Genomic DNA, 24,146 nt, shown 5'->3' with positions numbered 1-24,146 from the left:
GAGGGAAGGCAGCTTACACCAGATCGCATCCAGTTAATTGCTAACATGTCAATACCCCAGACACAGAAGGAGGTGCGAGCTTTCATAGGCCTCACTTCATATTGTAGGCAGTGGATCCCTCAGTACGCATTTCTAGCAAAACCACTCATTCAGCTAACCACACAGGAGGCAGCCACATCGACTGTTCTCCCTTGGACTCAGGAACATACACAAGCTTTTGAAAGCCTAAAGAAAGCTTTATGTCAAGCACCTGTTTTAGCAACACCATGTTATAGCAAACATTTTACACTCTTTGTTACAGAACGCGAAGGTACTGCCTTGTCAGTACTCACTCAGGAACAAGCAGGATCACGCAAGCCATGTGCTTATTTTTCCAGTACATTAGATCCCGTAGCTCAGGCTTTGCCTGCATGCCTGAAATCAGTGGCAGCGACAGCTTTAGCAATCAGACAAAGCGATGCCATAGTATTAGGACACCCATTGACAGTACAAGTACCACATGCAGTAGAGATTCTTGTGAACCGAACACAAACACAGCACTTGACCATAGCAAGACTTATCGGTTATGAACTGACATTGTTTCAACCACACATAGAGATCCGACGGTGTAATACATTGAATCCTGCCACACTATTACCTGTAATTGGAACAGACCCACTAGCTCATGATTGTGTTGAAATCATTGAAATAAAGACGAAACCTAGACAAGACTTAACAGACGTTCCATTGTTAGATCCAGACCTGACATTGTATGTAGACGGATCGTGCATGAGAACAAGTACAGGAGATTTAGTGGCCGCGTATGCAGTCACAACAGACACTGAAGTTATTGAGACACATCGTATAGATACTCTGTCAGCCCAAGCAGCAGCTAAACAAAAAGTTCGTACCTGTATGATATGTTGTCAGTTTAATCCAGGAAAGAGTGTTCCCGTAGAGCAGGGTGGATTTCAGCCTCCTGACCATCCTTTTGAAGTCCTCCAGATGGATTATATTCAGATGGAACGTTGTCGAGGATTCAAATATGTCCTCGTAGTTGTCTGCGCTCTCTCCCGTTGGACAGAGGCGTATCCCGTATCAGATTACACTGCCCCGACTACTGCCAAGCAGCTAGTTCGAGAATTCTTCCCACGGTACGGTTTACCACGTGTTGTATATTCAGATAACGGTCAGCCTTTCTCATCCGAATTAATGAAACATGTCTCACTTTTGTTGGGATATCAGTGGAAATTCCACTGTGTCAGACACCCCGAGGCAGCAGGTCTCGTGGAACGACATAATCAAACTTTGAAAATCAGATTGTCTAAAATATGTAAGGAGAAAGGTGTTGACTGGATAGTAGCCTTACCAGTTGCACTATTCTACATGAGAATGGTAGCACACTCTCGAGCAGGGCTATCCCCGTATGAAGTGATCTTTGGTAGACCACCGAATATGTGGGGGACGCCTATACCCCGTAAAATAACTGATGTTGACTGTAATATGCTGACAGATTACCTGGCTTCCTTGATGTCTGCACTACAATCTTGTCGTTCACAGGTAGTCGCAGTTTTTCCCGACAACACCGAGGTGAAACCTCATGATGTGATTCCCGGTGATTATGTCCTCGTCAGAAATTTTGATCGGAAAACCCAATTGGAGCCCAGGTGGAAACTTCCCAAGTTGGTCCTGCTGACGACCAGAACAGCTGTGAAGATCGAAGGGAGGAAGGGCTGGGTGCATTCCAGCAATATCAAGAAATTTTATGGACTTCCTCCTGACACAAACAGTACTTCCCGTGTGTCTTTCCCCATTGACTCAAAGCTACCCTTGGCTGAGGCCAGTAGCACCGAACTCTATAAACAGAAACTCAGGTCCAGATCCAAGCTGTCGGACGATTTGATTGTTTAAGTCCTCTCCAAGGTGAAGCGGTTGAATCTGTCCCGACATGTATCCCTTAGGTCTGAATGATGTAGAGTCCAGAATCATAATGAAACGACATGCTTATTGTAAATTACTGCGTAACCATTGTATTGTGACTTTATTAATTTTGTTTTCCTTGAGTTTTTTAATAGTTACTGCAAGTATATTGTTGCATATGTATTATCCTGTTTCTAAACGTGCTTTCAATATAACTGATGAACATTCTTTTAGTGACCTACCGCCACATGAGTTGTCCTATAGACTTGCGCTGCGCAATAACACATTCATTAGTATGTTACATCATTCCCATCAGACTAGTAATGCCACCAATTGTTGGGTGTGTGGCCGACTTCCTCCCTATCAGAATAACAAAGGAGTTCTGCCTTTCTTTCCACATCCGTTCACACACAATGGCTCCTGTGGAGCATGGTTTAATTTATTAAATTCCATAGACCCAGACACAGCAGTTTATCAACAACATTGGATATGGGGAAATCTGAATCTAGTTTTATTCAAAGTCTGTCACCCTAATAAGGAGGGTCACCCCAGTAGAACAGGAACTGATTTAGAAAATGAAGTGTATAAATTAGGTAATTTTACGCCTAATCTTATGATTTTGAATGTCAAATCCGAAGTTGAACTAATTCTGCCCACTATGTCAGTATTTCCAGTTAAGGGTGAATTATGTGTGAGAAAAGTTGGTTCCATACACATGGGCCATAGCCAATGCGTTACTACAGTAGAATATAGTGATCAAGGTAAATCTTCATTTAAAGCTTTTCGCCATTCTTACTTTATATGTGGTCAGACGGCATATATGCGTCTGCCTCTAGATTGGGATGGTACCTGTTACATAGCATTCCTTTTGCCACCTGTTTTCCTAGCTCCTCCTGATTATTATCGACATGTTCATTTAGTACACAAAAGAGAGCGGAGAGATCTCCCAGTTGTCGATTATACTGAGACGGCATGGGACAAGTATGTAGATTTCAATAAAGGTATCTTTCCCTATATAGGTACTATATCAAATAGTAAGCTGATACGCAGACTCACCAAGACTCTTGAAGCGGTAGTAAACGAGACTATAGCCGCCCTAGGCAATCTGACAGAGGAACAATCAGTGATGAGAATTGTTGTTCTCCAGAATCGTCTTGTCCTTGACGTCATCCTGGCCGATAGGGGCGGAGCTTGCAGGGTCATCGGATCCAGCTGCTGCATATTCATACCAGAAAATTCGCCATCTGTATATAAAGCTATAACACGCCTTCATAAGATTGTAAGCCAGATACACGAGAATCCTGGCACTTGGACGTGGTCCGGGTGGTTTTGGAGTGTGATATCAGCCTGGGGATGGAGAGTTCTATCCTTCCTAGGTATTGGCCTTCTTATGCTCTTCAGTTGTTGTTTATGCCTGCAATGTGGACCAGCGATTTGTGGTCTGTGTGCCACATCATGCATTCCATATCAAAGTTCTCGTTCAGAATGCCGGAAGAAGAAGGAAGAAGAAATGATGCTCCATGAGCAAATCGATGGAATAATGAAGATTGATGTCTCTTGAAGGGCAAGAAGGGGACAAGGAGGGAATGTGGAAATGTGGATTTTCCTGATCAGTTATGTCCCCTATCTTGGACCCCAACGGTTCTATATGCATGTTACAAGTACATGTATGTTCCCTCCAGTTCCAGTTTCTAAGACGCAAACATATGTGTGTCTACCGTCGACATGTTCTCTGTCAGATCCGCCATCGATGGGCTGGATATTCGATTCCTAGGTATGAAAGGTCACCGACTTTATATGGCTAAGTTACTCCATTTTTACAGTTCAGGCAAGTAGGCCCGATTCTGTCCTCAAGCCTTTCCCTGCTCTCAGCCTCTGACAGCTTCAGCTTGAGCTCGCATCTGTGACCATGAACTTTGTCTCATTCTCTGCGCGGCTCACGAAGCCTGACATCAGCCTATTCTCTGCCAAGAGCTGTATTTCACCTTCGAATTATCTGCTTCCCCCTCAGCCGATGCATTCCTGCCTAGTAGCTTAAGTAAACATTCCTCCAGTTACCAAGCAAAAGGCTCGGTTTCTATGCCCTCATGCAAGTAATTCATAGCCCTGTCACCATGGAATATTCCCATCCCCTCGCATTCAGTGTAGACACTTAGACGCTTGTACACACACACACAGTCAGTATAGAATAGATTCTGTCCGAGAGCCCTTCCTTGTGGATAACATAGTTCTTTAAACATAGGATGTTAGATATGATTTGGGATTAGGTTGACTTGACCCCTCAGACTTCTCGTCTCCACATGTAGAGCTAAATGTCAAGTCCCCTTCACCCCCTAGTTGCACGTCAATTACACGTCATACTGCTGCGCGCGCATCTATGCCAAGTATTATCTTATAGATCCACCTATGTTTGATAATGCAAACCAATCATGTTTCTTTTATTCCTTATTACGCCTAGTTTCGATTACGTACCTGTTTTGTCACTTTCCTTATCAAATGTTACGCCTTCTACATTCGTTTCATTGTAATGTACTTATTATAAAAATACATGTCTGTCAATAAATTATTGTACTTCACTTCCTGAACCTTCGTGGTGACGGAACCTGAAGGCCGCGACTCGAGTCGGCCATTTTGAATGGAATAAAGCCCATTTAGAAAACCTCTTATACCACGGATTCTGCCTCTTGTTATTTTGAGCTATTTACTTTATTTTAAGATTCCGTATGAAATTCAGTCCGGTATTTTATTTACCACATACCCACTCACTGAGTCATAGGTCTACACACACATTCCCCCAGTCACCCATACAGCCACTCACACCAACTCACTCACTAATGCAGCCACTGATATATCCACTCATACAGTCATACAGCTACCCACACACTGTCAGTCACTCATAGAGCTACTCACATACCTTCTTACTCACCAATAGAGTCAATCAGGCAGCCATTTATTCACCTATAAAGTTTTACACACACCCACTCACTTATTCATACAGATATTAAGATAATCACTCAGCCATACAGGCCCTCACACACACACACACTAACCCAAACAGCCACTATCACAGTATCTCATCCACACAGGCAGTGACTGATAGACTCCAATACTCACTAATACTGCCTTTAACATATCCACTTACTCCCATATACCACTGAAACATCCATTCACTCATAGACACAGCCATAGACACACACAGACACTTATACAACCCTTCTCTTACCCTCACTCACTCATACACCCACTTACTCATCCATGCAGGCAGTCACACACACACCCTCCCACCCACCCACACAGACACTCATACACCCATACAAGTACTATGACAACCAACAGCAACTGACAGACAGCCTAGTCAGTGACCCATACATTCACTGAGACCCCTAATCACTCACTTATACAGTCAGTCACACACCTACTAAATCATTGATACTGGCACTCATACACCCACTGATTTATCAATACACCGTGGTGTATATATTTAACTCTCAGAAACATTTTCAAAACACGCACAGTCACTGGATGATGTCTTGATTGATGTCATTTGAGATGTCATCAGTGATGTCATTAGTAATGTCACTGACCATGCCATCAGTGATATATTATTTGAGGTCATAAGCAGTGCACTGGGGTGGTGCAAGTTATAGTTAGCTCATGCCAGAGAAATTCAGCAGTTATAGTTAGCGTGAGCTAACTATAACAGCTGAATTTCTCTGGTTTTGCATGAGTGAAATATCACTCTAACTATAACACCCCTGTAACCTTTGGATTTTTTTGTGAATTTCTAGGATTTTTTTATTTCTATTTCCTAACTATAATCTCTCTGTAACCTTAGTTTTTTCAGTGAAAAATAAATAAATAAATATATATATATATATATATTTAAACCGCAAGAAACAGCATATGCTGTTGTTAGCCTCCCCCCTCACTCACTTATGATGGCGGTTTGTGGCGAGGTGGCAATCCTCTAAAATTGCAAAAACGCCGTTATCCTTCCGTACTTCGTACCTGGACAAACTTGGCAACCACGAACACTCTTCAGCTTCACCACAGTTCTTTTATTGGGAGCAATTTACCAAACGACCGACTCAACGCGTTTCGGGATAAAAATCCCTTGCTCACGAGTGAAGTGTCCTGAGCACAGGCAGTATTTTAAACAACAAACATCACGTGGTTTACAGATTCATTGAAAGAGAGAAAATACTAGGTGGTTGTTTACGGTATCACTCTGTTTTTCAACAAAAACTTTAAATTTACCCAATAATACCAAAAAAATTGTGCTGCTTTGACATACAAATAATTCATCGCAATTGGCACATTTACAATGAATAAATGAATTGACAGTCTGCCTAATGGCAAGTTTGATTGATACATGCACCCGAACTGCCTCAGTGGGGCATTATTGGGTAAATTTAAAGTTTTTGTTGAAAAACAGAGTGATACCGTAAACAACCACCTAGTATTTTCTCTCTTTCAATGAATCTGTAAACCACGTGATGTTTGTTGTTTAAAATACTGCCTGTGCTCAGGACACTTCACTTGTGAGCAAGGGATTTTTATCCCGAAACGCGTTGAGTCGGTCGTTTGGTAAATTGCTCCCAATAAAAGAACTGTGGTGAAGCTGAAGAGTGTTCGTGGTTGCCAAGTTTGTCCAGGTGCGAAGTACGGAAGGATAACGGCGTTTTTGCAATATATATATATATATACATACATATATATGTATGTATGTATGTATGTATATATATATTATCTACTGGCGGTCGCCAGTAGATAGTTATAGTTAGGACCACGTTTCCATAGGAAATCCGCAACATTCTATTTGGAATAACTTTGGCGCCGGTCGATGAATCCAGGCGAAATTTTCAAAAGTAATGGGGCGCTACGCTCCGCTCCTACTCTGAAAGTCTCGGGGGGGTTCGTCAAGCAGGGGCTGAGAAAAAAGGGGGGTCCCAAAACGCGTTTTTCCCATGCATTTTTCCATAGGACCTTTAGACACAGCTACAGCCCGAACGGCTGAACAGAGTTCCTTGAAATTTGGCAGAGAGGTAGTCTACAGGTCAAGGAAGTGCCTTTTGTAGGTTTGGTGTAAATCTGTTCAGTAGATCCTGAGAAAATAGCCTTTAAATCAATATATATATCTGTGGCAGCTTACGGTGCGCTTACGGTAAGCTTACCGTACGCGTACGGTGCCGTGCGCGAGAGCGATTCTGATTGGCTGTTTGATCTTAGTAAACATTCGAATCGGTCGAAACCAGGAAGCGGCGGCCGCCATTTTCTATCTCGCACTCTGAGGGGGAGGAGGAAAAACAAAGCCAAAAAACGTGTAAAGGGGATGTTTAGACTGCTCCCAACCACCTAGTCTTGATGAAGGGATCCCCTAAGAACCCCCAAGACAAAAAAGTCAAAATTAAATTTTTTCGAAAAATCGGCGATTACGCTTACCGTACGCGTAAGGTAAAAAAATTTTTTAAAAAAACAATCATCCACATACTCCACACCCCGTGTGCAAATGGTGCCCGAACCTTTCACAAGGAAGCGCATAATATGTCCTCCATGTGCGCACGGTGCGCGAAGCGCATCGTGCGTACATGGCCCATCCAGCGTAACGTGGGCACGCGGTGCGCGTAGCGCACCGCGTGCCCACCGTGCGTGCACGGCACTAACTGCGTAAAGTGGGCGCGCGGTGCGCGCACGGAACGAACTGCGTTAAGTGGGCGCGCACGCCACGAATGGCGTAAAGTAACTTAGCATTTAAAAAACCGTACAAATTCACTGAAAAAACCATAGGTTTCACACACGTTATAGTTAGGAATTAGCATATAAAAAACCTTGCAAATTCAGTGAAAAAACCATAGGTTTCACACATGTTATAGTTAGCTGGACATTTTACTGATAAAAAACCAATGAAATTCCCCCGTTATAGTTAGTGCAGGCAACTATAACTCACGCGACCGCAATCCTCTGCTGATGCTAATACTGTATTTAGACAATTATTTAATTTAATTTAATTTAATTTAATTTAATAGCGATTTCTAAAGCGCCTGGTGACCAAAGGGCATCCCCGCGCTGTGAATTTGCAATCCTGTTGAGGGGAAAGGGGGGGGGAGAGGTACTCATAAGGGAACACTATTTAGGGAATAGGTGTGTTTTAAGTTTCTTGCGGAAAGCCAGGTAGTTAGGTTCAAGTCTGAGGGTCCGTGGAAGGGCGTTCCATCCAGCAGCCGCCTGTACGGAGAATTGTCGTCCTCCTGTGCGAGTCTTTTTAAATCTAGGTATGCTGGCCAGGTTCTCATTCTGAGATCGTAGAGATCTGGTTGTTGTGTAGGGGGTAATTATTTTTCTGAGAATCTCGGGGCCAGTACCGTTGATCAGCTTATGTGTTGTGCACATCGCTTTGAATTGCACCCTTTGGCGCACAGGGAGCCAGTGCAGAGCTTTGAGGGCCGGCTTGGCGGACACTCTGGAGGGGAGGTTGGTGAGAAGGCGTGCCGCTACGTTCTGTGTCCGCTGAAGTTTTGTTAGGGTGGCCTCAGGGGCTCCTAGGTAGACCATATTACTGTAGTCCAGGCGTGACAGTACCAGTCCCTGGATGAGTAGTTTCCTAGAGTTAGGTGGCAGTAGGGGGAGAATCTTGCGGGTTGTGCGTAGGAGCCCGAAGCAGATGCCTGAGGTTTTCGCTGCTTGTGTCTTCATAGACAACTCGGGTTCGAGCCACACGCCGAGTGTTTTAATTTCACGCTTTGGGGGTGGGATTTCCCCGAATACGTCAGGCCAGAGTGCTGGGGGGATGGTCGTCCATTGTTTCCCTAGGAGCATGACCTCCGTCTTTGACCCATTGAGTTTTAATGATGAATTATTCATCCAGTTATGAATCCCTGTAAGACAGTTGGTTAGGTTTTCTGGGTGGTCTATCAGTTGGGACAGGGAGACGACCAGCTGAGTGTCATCAGCATAACTTACCATTTTTATATTAAATGGTGTCACCACATCCTCAAGGGGGACCATGTACGCGTTGAAAAGCGTCGGACTCAGGGAGGAGCCCTGAGGGACACCGCTTGTGAGAGGAAGGATGGATGAGTGGTGATTGTTGTCCCATACTTGGAATGTGCGCCCTGTCAGGAATGACTCAATCCAACTGTGTGCCATCCCAGTTAATCCTGCATCCGCCAGTCTATGGAGAAGGACACGATGGTTGACTGTGTCGAAGGCAGCGCTTAGATCCAGGAGGATCACTGCCACTGATCCTCCTGAATCTAGTATGCGCCTTGCTTCTTCAATGACGGCGAGGAGTGCGGTGTCTGTGCCATGGCCCGGGCGAAATCCAGTTTGGGATTGCCTGAGTATTTTGTTAGTCTCAAAGAACTGAGATAATTGAGCATTTACCAGTTTCTCAGCTACTTTGCTGATACCTGGGAGCAGTGATATTGGTCGATAATTCGCCAAGTCTGCTGGATCTAGCTGGGGTTTTTTTTGGAGTGCTTTTACAACAGCACTCTTCCAGCTATCAGGGACAGATCCGTGGGCGAGCGAACTGTTGATAAGTTCTGTGACGGTGGGCACAATGACCGAGGCTACGGTTTTAAGGAACCTGATCGGTGCTGGGTCTAGAGGTGAACCGCTTTTCATTTTCATCAGTGTTCTTTCCACCTCTAAGCAAGTTACTGGCCGAAATGTCGGCAGTACGGGGCGCGGATTGCTTTTGGCCTGGTCGAGGGATAATCGGCTTTCCATGTGACTGGTGGGGTCGGGGGGTGGGAGAGACGCCAGGATTCTTATGATTTTATCGTTAAAATAGTTAGCTAGTTCATTGCTACGGTCAACTTTAGGGGTGGTGGCGGTGGTAGAATTGGGGACTTTGAGCAGTTCCTTTACAATTAAGAAGGATTCCCTGGCTGAGTTAGATGATTCTTGTATCCTTGTGTCATAGTGTGAGGCTTTGGCTTGTCTGATGGCCTCTTTGTAATGTCTGACTGTGATCTGGTATGCCTCTTTATTGGCGTGCTGCCAGTTTCTTCTCCAAAGCCGTTCGGCTTTTTTACAGTTTTTGCGGAGTATTCGGAGATCCGTAGTATACCATGGGGCTGACCCAGGTTTACCGTTTTTGTTTTCCCTAGTTCTAATTGGGAGTACTGAGTTCAGGGAGGAGGTAATCCATTCTCTATATTGTTTGTCGGCAGTAACCGGGTCTTCCGCGTGTGCCGGGGTCGTCCTTTCTAGGGTTTTGGCCCATTCTTCCGTGGGGAGTCTAGACCAGGTCCTGTCTCTGCTATAGGTGGGCGAGATTTGGGATTTCCTGAAAATTCCAGGAAGTTGGCAGGAGACTAAAAAATGGTCTGTCCAGGGCAGGGGAAGAGCCTCCTTCGGTAGTATTGATGGCGAGCTAGTGAAAACAGGGTCCAGTAGATGACCCTTGATATGGGTGGCTCCGGAGTTGAGTAGGCGGATATCAAGTGCCGCCAGATCTAAGATCAGATCGTTAGCTACAGGATCTGCCGGGTCTTCAAGATGAATGTTCAGGTCACCTACTATCATAAAATTTGATAGGGAGTGAGCCTGAGTTGTGACTGAATCTAGGAGGGAACCAATGAAGGAACCTGGGAGGCCAGGAGGGCGGTACACAAGTATTCCCGTAAGGGAGTTGGTTGGGTTTATTTTAATGGTAAAGTGGAGACTTTCTGAGTCCAAAATCTGCGCGTCACTGGTTTTACAGTGGAGATAGTCTCGGTGGATGATGGCGACACCACCGCCTCTTCCTAAAGGGCGGGGGAGGGACTGAATCAGGTATCCCGGTGGAGTTGCTAGTGCCATATCCGATTGTAAGTGTGGGGCAAGCCACGTTTCCGTGAGAAAAAGGATATCTATCTCCAGGTCTTCTATAAGGTGGTTCACCTGTGTCGCGTGTTTAGGGAGTGAGCGACAGTTTAGTGAGGCGAGGTTGAGAGCGGCGGGCTTGTGAGGTTTTGTAGGTAATGTGAGCTGGGCTGGCTTACATAGTGGGCAGCGAGTGAAAGGTCCATTTACATCATGCAAGTAATCGCAGGAAGTGGATGAGGGTCTGAGACTTAGTAGCTCTCTACGTGAGTAGCTTACCTTTGTGTAGGATGTTTTAGGCAGGGGTTCTGGCCCTAGGCCCGGTCGTGCGCGGACGGGCGCAGACGGGCTTGCCCTAGGCGCGCCTTCGGCGTGCAGACGGCGCTCCCGCTGCGCTCGTCCGCTGTGCTGGTATGGCCGGCACATTTGTAGTCCTTGGGGGTGGGCGTGGCCTCGCAGTGGGCGTGGCTTAGGCCTTGGGCGTTCCCTGTCTCAGCGCGAACCGCTGTCTCAGGGAAGAGGAAGGAGGGCTGTGTCAGCGCGTGGTGTGAGCGCTTAAACAGGTGAGCTCCTTGTTTTAAAATACAAATTAAACAGAGTAACCATTTTTAAAATTCAATTTCGTGAACACAGTCCTCCGGCTTCCGCCTCAGAGGATAATTTGCCCATGTCTTCTTCCATTAAATTTTAGCTATACATATATTACAAATATTTTTTTTTCATAAAGACACATATGTCATCAGCAGAGGATTGCGGTCGCTTGATTTATAGTTGCCTGCACTAACTATAACGGGGGAATTTCATTGGTTTTTTATCAGTAAAATGTCCAGCTAACTATAACGTGTGAAACCTATGGTTTTTTCACTGAATATATATATTTTTTTTTTAATTTATATTACCTACTGGCGGTCGCCAGTAGGTAGTTATAGTTAGTACCTATTTTCCATAGGAAATTTGCAACATTCTATTCCCAATAACTTTAGCGCCGATTGACGAATTTTCGCGAAAGTTTCAAAACTCGTGGGGCGCTCCGGTCCGCTCCTATCTTGAAAGTTTTGGGGTGATTCGTCAAGTGGGGGTCGACAAAAAAGGGGGGTCCCAAAACGCGTTTTCCCCATGTTAATTTCCATAGGAAACTTTAGACATATATATATATATATATTTATATATATATGATAGAGACATCCAGCCACAGATTGCTTAACTTTTGAATTCCCCCCTAGGTGTCAGACTGAATCCAGACATTTTTCAGCAGTGCCTCAGAGCACCGAATGGGAGGCAACTTATGGCTCTGTGATGACATTTACTCTAGTTGTGATGACCATGTAATGAGTGATGTAATGTGTGACATCATAAGCAGTGCATTGTGAAGAAGGCATAAGTTATAGGTAGCTCAGGAAATTGTAACTACCGAATTTCACTGGTTTTGTAGGAGTGAAATCTGAGCCAAACTATCCCTATAACCTTTTGTCACAACCCCTGAATACTTTAATTAGTATGCCCTAGGGTGTTGGCAGCCCAAGGGACTTTAAGGCTTCTAGGAGGGGTACCCCATGCACCCCTCCTCCATAATATAGACATGCCCCTGCAACCTAGCCTACCTGGTGGACGATTCAAAACAAATTCATTTTTGTCAGCGGAATTCCCTGTGGAACCCCACCAAAAACAAAGGTTACAGGGACTTTATAATAAGTTTGGATTTTACACACACAAAACCATAGAATCTCAACAGTTAGAGTTATCTCATGCAACTATATGTCATTCCCTAAGAAGACTATAACTCACGCCTCTGCCATGCACAGTTTTCTCATCAATAATGTGTAGTACATGTTGTACTTACATTATCAATGATGTCATAGAAGATGTCATGAGTGATGTATTATGTGGGGGTAATTAGCAGTGCATGGCAAGGTCTCAAGGTAGTTACTTTAGGGCACAAGTTATAGGTACTAGAGATAACTCTAACTGCTGAATTTCTATGGTCTTGTGGTTGTAAATTCTGAACCTAACTAAAATGTCCCTGTAACCTTTGCTTTTCTGTGAATTTTTATGGCTGTTTCAATGTAAAGCAATATTTAATTACCATATGATAATCTACCCACTGCCGAGCAAGCCAGCAGTCAGCCCCCCCATGCTGCACATGGCCAGCGGGTTGGCCGCACTGCCTGACCTACGACCAACCCCCTATGCAGTCAACCCCATGCTGCACATTGCCTGTGGTCGTGTGCAGCGGGGGGTTAGCCACAAGGTTTGGCCTGCAGCCATACCCTGTAGACAACCCCCAAAGACAGTCAACCCATGGGCCCCATCCCTAGGCCACCTTTGCCCCTGGGACCCCATCTCAGGGGCCTGGTGCATTTTTTTAAGGGGAGGGGGCATGGATCCCCCTGGCCTCTTTTGGCCCAGGGGACCCCATCTCCAAGGGCACACCACTATATTCATGGGGGAGGGGGCATGTTTGCTCCCTCTCTGGGCCAATTCTGGCTATGGGGACCCCATTTCCTGGGGTCTGGCCATATTATAAAGGGGGAAAGGGCACACAACACCCCCTTCTAGGCCCACTTTGGTGCTTGGGACCCCATCTCCTGGGATCCAGTGCATTTTTTTAGAGGAAAGTGTATGAGACCCTCCCCAAGGCCATTTTTTAGCCCCAGGGACCCCATCCCGGGGCCCACCATTAGATTTATTGCAATTGTAATTGCATTTGTAGAACGCTTACTACCCGAGGCGTTGAAGTGCTTTTCGGCGAGTAGAATGCTACTCCAGAACCAAAAGAGGATTAGTGGTGAATTAATATAGGAAGATATGAAATTAATTTGAGCAGAGGACATGTGAGTTTGTTATTTGGATTGAAAAAGGATAGTGGAGGGACAGAAGAGGGAAGGGTTTGCATTTATATAGCACTAACTATCACTAACGATGCATCAAAGTGCTTTTCGGTGGGTAGAATGCTACTCTGGAACCCAAACAGGTTTAGTGCGAAATTAGTATAGGGAAATAAGAAATTAATTTGAGCAGTGTACATGGAGTCTGTTAGTTGGATTGAAAAGGATAGCGGAGGGATAGAAGACGGAAGAGTCTCGAAATCATAGCAGTAGGAGGAGGCTTGGCATGAGTAAAGGGAAAGTGGAGTAGTAATAGGTGGAGGGAAGGGTTTAGAGAGGCATGTTTGGGAGATCTGAATAGTAAAAGAGGTTTGAGATGATGCAAGCTGGGGTAGAGGAGGGAAGAGTTTAAAAAGGGTAATTTTGTGGATCAAAGTAGTAGAATGAGGTTTGGGACGAGGCAGAGATTGGAGGTAGAGGATATATTGAGAGACATATAGGGTGAGAAATAGGGTAGAGCATTGGACAGAGAAGTAGAACAAGGTTTGGGATGAGTCAGAGAGTGGAGGTAGAGGATATATTGAGAGAGATATAGGGTGAGATAAAGAGTAGTGCATTGGAGATGCTGAATTAGAAGTAAAGTAATAAATACTACATAAGTACATGGAAGGTATATATTTATAAGGAAGGTCATTTAGGCAGATTTGAATTGTATTTAATTAACTCAGACTTTCAAGTGTTGCTGTACTTTAAGTTAATTTAGTAGTTTTTATAATTTTTTATATATATTTTTGTAATTTTATAGTGAAGCAATTGTAGATAAAGTTATGATAAAAATGTACTTATTTATGCAGTGACCTATATGCATGTTAAACATAGAATACAATAACCATAAGTAATATGTACATTTGTTAAGCAAAAATAACAAATATCTATATATTATCAACATAATTATTATACACTCTTTGTCGCCTAGCGGGCGTAAGTAAAACAGACACTCAGGTGGTATAGCGGAATAACTGTAGTCTTTTTATTTATAATCAAAAGAAATAAATCTATGGATATCACTGAAGAAATACCTTTTCCTTCTCCTTTAGGTCACTATTTTGGATGGGGTCCAGGACCACTGTGATACCTGTTTAAGGAAAGTACCACATGTAAGTCTTTGTTTGTCAGGCTCTTATGGTTTATATGGTGGGTTGTGATATGGGAGCACCAGGCATGCAAGCTAGAACCATCACCATTGGGAACAGGAGTGATCTTTGCCTTTACTTTGATACTCAAAAGAACCTTTGCCCCTAACTATTTCTTACTAATAAGCCTCGAAAACCTTCTCACGTCTTTACTATAGGAAATAACCCAAACGATGTCCTTTTCTTCAGGTGGCAAATGTAATGGCTCCTTTTATCGAATTTTAAAACAAACACATATTCTAAAATATTAATATTGACTCTCTAGACGTCCTTTGCCCACACTATTTATTATGAGGAGGCTTCGTCCACAACTAAGGAGGATGTAGTGTGTTTAACTCTTGTTGTTTCATTGGTTCGGTTTCCTCACCTCCCAAGACCCTGTATACGTTTACTTTCCTGGGTAAGCCACGCTCCTCCGGCAGCATGGCGAGGCAACTCATGATAGTGGTGGCCTTCTGGTTCCTTCCACATCTTGACATACTCTACTCAGGATTGGTAATAACACACCTCAGGAATCCCTCTTCTCTTTCCTGTGGGCTGGTTTTCCCCGTCTCGTCTCATTCTCTGCTGTATCTCTCTTCGTGTGCTGTTTTCCCAGCATCTTGGTACTCGTCTTATCTCTTGCCATCAACTTCCTCCTCCCTCACTTGCCGTCTAGAGGCCTGATTTCTCTCTCCCCGCATTGGTGGGACGAGACCTGTGATGTTGGACAAGGTGGACCTGTGATATGAAGGCTACTCCCCCTTAAAGGACCTGTAATGTTCTGTGGTTTCTTGGGTGTTGAGCAAAGCAGTTTCAGGGCCTTTTCTATGCAGTGTAATTAGGATAGGTTCTCGTCAAGGTTTCTGGAGACAGTGGCTGCAAACACAGAGTCCAGGAATTTTGTGAGCTGATGTTGCAGTACAATGCCAATTATCTATGTCGTATTCCTCTCCCCAGTCTTGTAGGTTCCCCTGTGATTCAACAAAATACACACATGTAGGTACACATATATAGTCGAAATAAATGCTTATACACTCACAGGGATATGATGTATATTTACCTTTAAGTATGGTGGTTATGTGAGGAAAAGCCAACACCTGAGTAGTCTTCTGAAGACAAGGCAGTTATCCATTGATCTTATGTTTGGGGGTAAAGAGTTTCATAGTTTGGCTTCTTAAACAGCGAAGGATGTGCCACCTATGTCTTTTTTTCTTGCATGGTGGGATTTTGAGGCAAGGTGCCAATCTTGACGGGAGGTCCCTTTGATAAATGTATTTGGTGATGTTATTCCTGATGAGGGGCAGTCCTGTTCCATGTATTGATTTGTGGGCGATACAAAGCAGCTTGAATGTAGATCTTCTTGTATCCGGTAACCAGTGTAGGGCCTTCAAGGCAGGGGAGAGGTTGGCTTGTGGCTTTATATTTAGCAGTAGTCCGACAGCAGAGTTCTAAATCCATTGTAGTGACATTCAGTAACAACTTTATTGTATGATTATTTAAAATCTTTTACAAAAACGGCAGAAAATTTAGAAAAGGTAATAAAATACATAAAATCTAAGTAAGACAACATGTTTAAAATGCAAAAATACTATAAAATAACTAAACACACATGACTTAGTACCAAAGAGAAAAAGGGAAGAAAAAAAGCGATCCATTTTGAGACAACGCATGCAGAATTTGACATGTGGGGGATGTGCAAAATTGCTGGGGGCATCCTGTTCCTACCAAAAATTAGTATAGACATGTATATTATTAAATATGCGGTGAAAAGTAATTACAAGTGTCAGTTGTACTTGAAGCATAGTTTATTCAACTGTCTCTTCTCTGTCTGATCGTATGAGCATTCCAGCAGCCGCATAAAACTTCCCAATTAGTGCCAACTCCATCGGGGCTGTGGTGGTGTAGATATGCCTTAAGGCCTCCTTAAACGATCTAACGCCGTGATGTATAAGCATGGTTCTTAAATACAAGCGCCTTGGGGAAAGCAAGGTTGGGCAGCAGCAAATAAGATGCTCCGTAGATTCTGTGTGGTGTTGACACAGACAACAGCCGGAGCCACTTGATGACCAGTTTTTCCAGTGGGCTCTGTAGTCTTGTATAGGCAAGGTTAAGAGCCTCACTCTCATGACATTTTGGAGGGCTTGCCTTCCAAGACCTGCTTTTAAGTAGGGCTTGCATGTAGTACTTTCATGTGAGTTAATAAGGCCTTCTGCACCCAGGACTAATCTGATCCTTTCAAGGTCTTGTTGCCTCGAGATGTTCTTGCCACACTTTTTTAGCAGGATCTTTAATCTACACTTTGTTAATGGTATGTCTGTAGAGGGTTCGATTGATGGTCCCAGTGTTTGTTTGGCATTCAAGAGATACCTCGACCAGCGACTGTCGTTATCTGTAAAGACCACCTGTAGTGCTGCCCTGATTGTGCCCGGGCATGCATTGATCACGTGTTGGAGTTTGACTATTTCTTTTTTACATTCAATGTCCATTGTTGTGATGTTGAACCCTAATCGGATCAGTGTACGCCTAGTCGTGTAGGGGATCTTGAAGACTTTTCTATACGCCATTGTGTATAGACCCTCCAATTATTTGGTCAACAGACCAGGGAAGACAAGGTGGCCATAGCTGAGTGTTGGCATTAGCTTGGCTTTCATAACTCGTCGGATCCCCTCCGTCGAGTGGCTTACAAGCATGAGATGTAATCTGCACAAGCCATATGTTAGCTTAGCTGCTTTTGCCTCCAGTACTTTAACCTGCAGGGCTGGTTTGCAGGTGTCTGTAAATTGTACTCATAGGTAGGTGTACTTGTTGGTCGTGCTTATCCTTAGAGGGCCCAGCTGCCATGCCAGTATTTGTTTTTTTGGCTTGTGACCAAAGATCAACACTTTATTCTTAGATGCATTAGCTGCGAGCTTGTTTTCCATGGTGTAATTATGTAGCGTCTCTAATGCCCTTTTCATGCCAATTCTTGTATGATCCAACAGGACAAGGTCGTCCGCATACTGCATAATTGGCAGTCTTAGGTGGCCCAATTTTGGAGGAAAGATGTTAGTTTTTAACAGTGCTTCTCCCAGGTCAGCAGTGTATAAATTAAACAGGGTGGGGGCGATCACGCAGCCCTGTTTTAGCCCCCTGTTTGTGAAGATCTTGGTAGTTGCGCATGTGCTAGTGAGCTTTACTCGCACCCACGTGCCGGTGTAGAGTGATAAGATGGCCGCAAGCAGTTTCTATGGTATGCCCCACTTAGCCAATTTTGCCCACAGAATATTTCGATCAACTCCATCAAAGGCGGCACTGTAGTCCACAAAACATGCATATAATGGAGGGTAGGTGGCCCCAGTTGCCTTCGTTGCCAGATATGAATGTGCGATGGCGTTGTCCATGGTCGACGAAATTCGTCCGAAAGCCAGTCTGGTAATGCGGGATTACTTGATTTTTCGTGATCCATGTCTCTAGCTCTTTCAAGAGCCTTTTTGCAAATGCCTTTCCTTCCACGTCCAGTGAATCCATTGTAGTGTGTTCATAGTTGTTAAAGATGATCCGTGGCAGTGGCTATTGGTATTATCTAGTTTAGAGAGAACAAGAGAGAAAGTAGCCTGGATCTTGTGTGGAAATCCCAGGTAAGGGAAGATACGTTTCAGAGTTTTTATAGTAATGAAGCTTGATCTTGCTAATTTGTCCACTTGGGCATTCATTGATAGCTTGGTAGTCCATGGTAATTTTGAGATTTCTTACTTTACGTTAGGTGGTGTTACCAGATCGTCAGGCCAGGCGGGAACTTGGTCATCATTTCTCTAATCGCCACATGTAAGTATTTCTGTTTGGAAGCATACAATTTGAGATGGCTCTCTGTCATTCGATTGCAATACGACTGGTACGCGACTCCCAGCCTATACGCGACACGTTCGATGTACGTAACGCGACGTTTACAGGCTTCCGCGATGCGTCATATGCGTCTATGACGCGGTAGGTACACGGATCCCGCGAAATATGTAACATTTAAAAAAACATATATATGTATTTCATGTGAATATTAATTGAAGACAAACTCTAAACTAGTCTTAAAACTAATATATTTTTACATCTAATCCTATAATTTTTTTTAAATCAATTTCGCAAATCCGCGCTGGGTGCGCGGATGCCATGTGACATGCAAAAAAAGAGATTTGATTGGTTCATTACACTTCCTGTTCTAACTATTGAAAGACCCCACCCAATTCAATCATTCTTCTTTGACCTTCTTTGAAGACACTTAGCTCTAACTTTTTTCAACTAAAAATGGCTTCAGGGCAGCAGGCATCACCTGCATCTCCTCATACATCTGAGGATGAATTTTTGGAGGAGTTACCACGCAAAGAACGTTTTTCTTCAGTGGTGTGGAAATGTTTTACTTTTCCCGAGGGGCAGAATAAGACCAATGCCACCTTGGTCACGTGCAAGATTTGCAAAAGAGTGCTGTCGCGAGGGGATCCTAACAAGAAATACTCGTGCGGCACGGCAAGTATGATGAAGCACCTGAGGACCCTTCATCCGAACAATCTTGCACGACAAGAGTGCCGACGGATGAGAAACACTCCTGCTCCTGCGCCTTCCACCTCATCGCAGCCGAGCACTTCAAGAGTGCATCCATCAGCCCAAAACTTGGACATCCGTCCTCAATTTCAATATTTAAAAGTGCTCTGCACTAAGTGCAATGCGACTTTGTGCTACGGTGAGCAGTCGATCGATCTGATCTGCCGCCGGCAAGAAAGTCACATTTGCTAGTTTTTTTTTAAAGTTTTTTTTTGTTCCCTGAAGTTCATTGTTTGGTTCCTCCTGTTTGGTTTTGTTTTTTTGGCAGAAAAAACAATTTTTTTTTTAAATTGTTCAGAAACCCCCCCAAAAAATATAAAAGAAGAAAGAAGAAAAAAAAAGTTCTTGTAAGAACTACTTTCCTGGTTTAAAAAAAGAGCTACATTTCTTTGTTAGTGTGTGAAAGTTTAGATGAATGTATGTGTAGTACGTAATTGAGTGAATGAATGCATTAGTAGCGTATATGGTGAATGTATAAGTGCAGAACTGTGAGGAAGTGCTGCAGCATCACACAGTAACCTCTTTGACTACAGTGTGCTGTAGTACTTCCGAAGCACATGGATGCCACAGATGTACATAAATATGTTGCAAATCTATGCTTCTCTCTGCACGGCTGCTTAAACTGCAGCCATGTGGTGACACAGGCACCCTTGCACCATAGTGCTGTTTGTCTTTGTGCAGGAAGACACACCTTCCTGCACAAAAAAAAGGAGAAAATGCATTTTTCTCCTTCAATGTATGCTGAACATTTCAGCATGCATTGAAGATATAAAAATGTGGAGAAATGAAAACAATTCTCCTTGTTGTGCTTTCCTACACCAATTTTAGAAGCATTCACACACATATCGAGATTTATGATTTCTGATAAATCTAGACATGTGTCTTGTTCTATGAGTATTCAGTGCAATCATGCACAACAACACTTATAGAACACCCTTTCAACGCAAAGTGGTGTGCATAATGAGGTTGTATTTACATGGAGTATTTTGTTTTCAATAAATTAAATTAAGCTTTTACAAAAAAAAATACACAGAGTGCCTTTTCCTCTCTTTGTAAATATGAAAGAGTGTCTTGCACAATAACTATGTTACAAAAAGTGACATATTTCCGGTTTTAAAATTCCTTGCGAATGATAGAAGGTTACCACAGAGTTTTGTCTGCAAAGATGTTCAAAGAAGAATGATTGAAATGATTGCGGTCCTTCAATAGCTACAATGGGAAATATTATGAACCCCTCAAATCTCTTTTTTTGCAGGTCACATGATATCTGATTATGGTCAGATTTCAAAACTACATAGGTATAAACAGTGTTTTTAGAAACGTGTTTCAACTTTGTAGCTTCTTGCAGACCTCCTCATTCTGCATATTGAGACTTAGTTAAACTTACCTTCACAGTAATAGAAATAAAAAATGGTATACATTTTTTTCAGATTTTCATTGCAATCTAAATTCATATAAATTACTTATTTTAAAATTTGGATCTGTGAAAGAAAAGGAAAAAAATAACATGTAATAATACATTTTTCACAACACAGCATAATTTCCACAAAGTAATTTGTTTGCCTTTTTTGCTGTTCTCAGAATATATTAAATTTCACTAAAAATAGTGATTTCAATCGTACTCATCACTTAACAGCGGGCAAAAAAAAAACAATCAAAATTTTTTTTTAAAAAAAAACAACATGCTATTCTCAACAAAACACCACAAGATACAAATCACAGATATATAAAATGCTTACAGCTAACAAAATTTTATAAGTTTAACTTACAAAAACTGTAAATGTTGTCGCTTTAAAATATTCACCGAATCTAAGGATGATTTTTTGGAGGACGCACCACGCCCACAACGTTTTCCCTCAGTGGTGTGGAAATTTTTTACTTTTCCCGAGGGGCAAACAAAGATCACTGCCACCTTGGTCACGTGCAAGATTTGCAAAAGAGTTCTGTTGCAAGGGGATCCTAACAAGAAATACTCGTATGGCACGGCAAGTATGATGAAACACCGAAGCACCCTTCATCCAAACAATCTTGCACGAGAAGAGTGCAAACAGATGAGAAACACTCCTGTTCTGTATCTGTAAAAACGAATCACAAATAAATGTATATTAATAACTTTCAAATTTATACTATTCCATTACTGTACAAACACATTTTATATAAAAACTGACTAAGAAACTATAGCCCTGAACCACAAGTATGACGATCGTTAAAACACTACATGCATAGTGCCTACTACTTTGAAGCAGTTCATGTCCTAAAGCCTACCCCACTAAAAGACTACATGCTAACTGACTGAATGATTACAGTACTATAAGGAGACACACTGGGTGAGTAACAGGGTGTTTTCTAGAAGTGTATGCATACTGACTGGGGAATTGAAGGTGTGAAAGACAACTGTGTAGGTGGTTAGAGGCCTGCATGCATAGTGAATAGGCGTTTGAAGCAGTCTATGTCATAAGGCCTGGCTCACTGCATGAATACTTGGGTACTGACTGAATGATTAGAGTACAGCAAGGAGAGTGCCTGGGTGAATTTATAAGTGGTTGGCTTTTGGCGCAGGGAATGGATTAGTACCTGGTACTGAATGGGTCACTAGAGGAGTGCAAATTGTATAGTATGTTAGAAGACTGCATGCATACTGCATAGACATTTGAAGCAGTCTATGTGGCAATGTAAGGTTCACAACATGAGTACTAGGAAACTGACTAAATCATCAGACTACTGCTAGGACAGTGCCTGGGTAAAACTTTTACATTTTCAGTTCTGGCACAGTGAAGAGAATAGTACATGGTACTGCACTTTAGTGTCAAACCCTGAATAATTGTATCAATGCATAAGCAAAGAATAGCTTCTAAAGCTACTAAAACTTGAAAACATGACCGGTTTTAAAACAGTTATCTGTCACCAAATACACCATGTTACCAAATGCTTCTATCACAATCCTTACCCAAATGTACACAGACACACAGTGTGATTTTAGACAAGCAACACTATCCCTAGCAGTTTACCAAAACTCATTCACTAGTCTAGAAGAGGTAAGGGTACTGCACACAATCTACATATTTAAGTACAGCACATTAGTGTCAAAGCATGACTCATTTAATCAACGCATAAGCAAAGACTGGCTTCTAATGCTACTAAAACTTGACAACATGACAGGTTTTAAAAGAGTTATCTGGCAGAAAATACACAATGTTACCAAATGCTTCTCTCACAGTGGTTCCCAAATGCACACAGACTCACAGTGTGATTCTAGACAACAACCACTATACCTAGGAGTTTACCAAAAATCATTCACTACTGTGGAAGTGATAAGGGAACTGCACACAATCTACATATTTCAGGACTGCACTATTGTGTCAAAGCCTGACTCATTTAATCAAAGCATAAGCAAAAACTATCTTCTAATGCTACTAAAACTTGACAACAAGACAGGTTTTAAAACACTTATCTGTCAGCAAATACACGATATTACCACATACTTCTCTCACAGTGGTTCCCAAATGCACACAGACTCACAGTGTGATTCTGGACAAGCAACACTATCCCTAGCAGCTTACCAAAACTCATTCACTACTGTGCAAGGGATAAGGAGACTACACACAATCTACATATTAAAGTACAGCACATTAGTGTCAAAGCATGTCTTATTTTATCAATGCATAAGCAAATACACGATGTTACCAAATGCTTCTCTCACAGTGGTTCCCAAATGCACACATACTCACTGTGTGATTCTAGACAAACAACACTATCCCTTGCACTATACCAAAACACATTTCTTCATCTAGAAGGAGTACTACATTTTAGTACAGAAACATAACTCATTTCACAAATTCATAAACAATGACTGGTTTCTAATTCTACCAAAATATAAAAACAGCACAGTTATCTGTCTGCAAACACATGAAAAACACAAATCCTTATCACAGAATGGTTTCTACACGCACACACACTGTCAATAAGATTGTAGAGAAAAAAAGTACTCCCTACACTTTAGCAGGAGAAATACATTAGTCTGGTTAAAATCAAAATAGTCTACATACATCCCCTCACAATTAAATAACTCACCTTTTTGTAGATTAAGAAGTATATCAGTCACACACCAGATTTTCTTTTACAGAATCTGCACTGTGCACCTCTCAGCATAAACAAAGAATGTAAAAGTTTCCCTTTCATTTTCCACACATATACATGTAAACATCAAATCACAATCCTTCACACATAAATTCAAAAGCAAACACACATTTCTATTGGTTAAACATTTCAACCCTTTCCAAATGAAATACATTTCAACCCTTCCCCCAATCTGCCTTCTGCCTGTTACCATAGAAACAGGTCATGGAACACTGCACTGAGCACACAGGTCACAAGTTCAGCACACAATGTTGCTAAACAAGACAGCAAGTGTGCTTGACTTTTCAACATATCAGCTTATCATATATAATGTTCTTTACAAACTGTTTTTGTTAACCTATAAGAATCATGCCTTTAACAAAAAGAAATATACACCCTACCTTTCAGTGTAGAAAGTTGTAATACAACCAATGATTTCTTGTCTTTTTTCAAAAAAAATTTCCTTGGATCCGCTCACCTAACGCGAGAGAATCCGTGCACCCAACGCGATAGGATGCGCGCACCCTGCGTGCATTTCGCCGTTTTTTTTTATTTATTTTTTATTCACATTTTGGTAATGCAATCAACATTTCAACATACAAAACCAAAACAATTAGGCCGTGGTACAATATCATCCGGCCTCTAGGACCTTCCCAGCTCCCCTCGGGCAGTATCTTTATGGTATTAAGCAGCCATACCCTCCCTCCGTCGCCCAACATTATCACACATTTTGATGCATTTGTAAATAGTC

General features: G+C 42.6%; 1 protein-coding gene across 6 annotated transcripts in view; it reads left to right on the top strand.

Annotated features, from left to right (window-relative positions):
* LOC146867157 (uncharacterized) overlaps nucleotides 1–24,146 on the top strand; it is a 1,274,092-nt gene that overhangs the window by 1,022,774 nt on the left and 227,172 nt on the right. For 4 of the 6 annotated variants that reach the window (XM_085603699.1, XM_085603695.1, XM_085603691.1 and 1 more), the window contains one exon: nucleotides 14,633–14,692. The exons of the other annotated variants lie outside the window; for them this stretch is intronic. In XM_085603699.1, coding sequence (XP_085459825.1) covers nucleotides 14,633–14,692 — 60 coding nt within the window. The remainder of the gene's footprint in view (nucleotides 1–14,632; nucleotides 14,693–24,146) is intronic. 6 annotated transcript variants of the gene reach the window in all.

Source organism: Triturus cristatus, chromosome 1_2 (assembly GCF_964204655.1).
Source record: "Triturus cristatus chromosome 1_2, aTriCri1.1, whole genome shotgun sequence".
Taxonomy (NCBI): Eukaryota; Metazoa; Chordata; class Amphibia; order Caudata; family Salamandridae; genus Triturus; species Triturus cristatus.
Note: the sequence above shows the minus strand (reverse complement) of the source record. Positions and strands in the feature narration are given on the sequence as shown.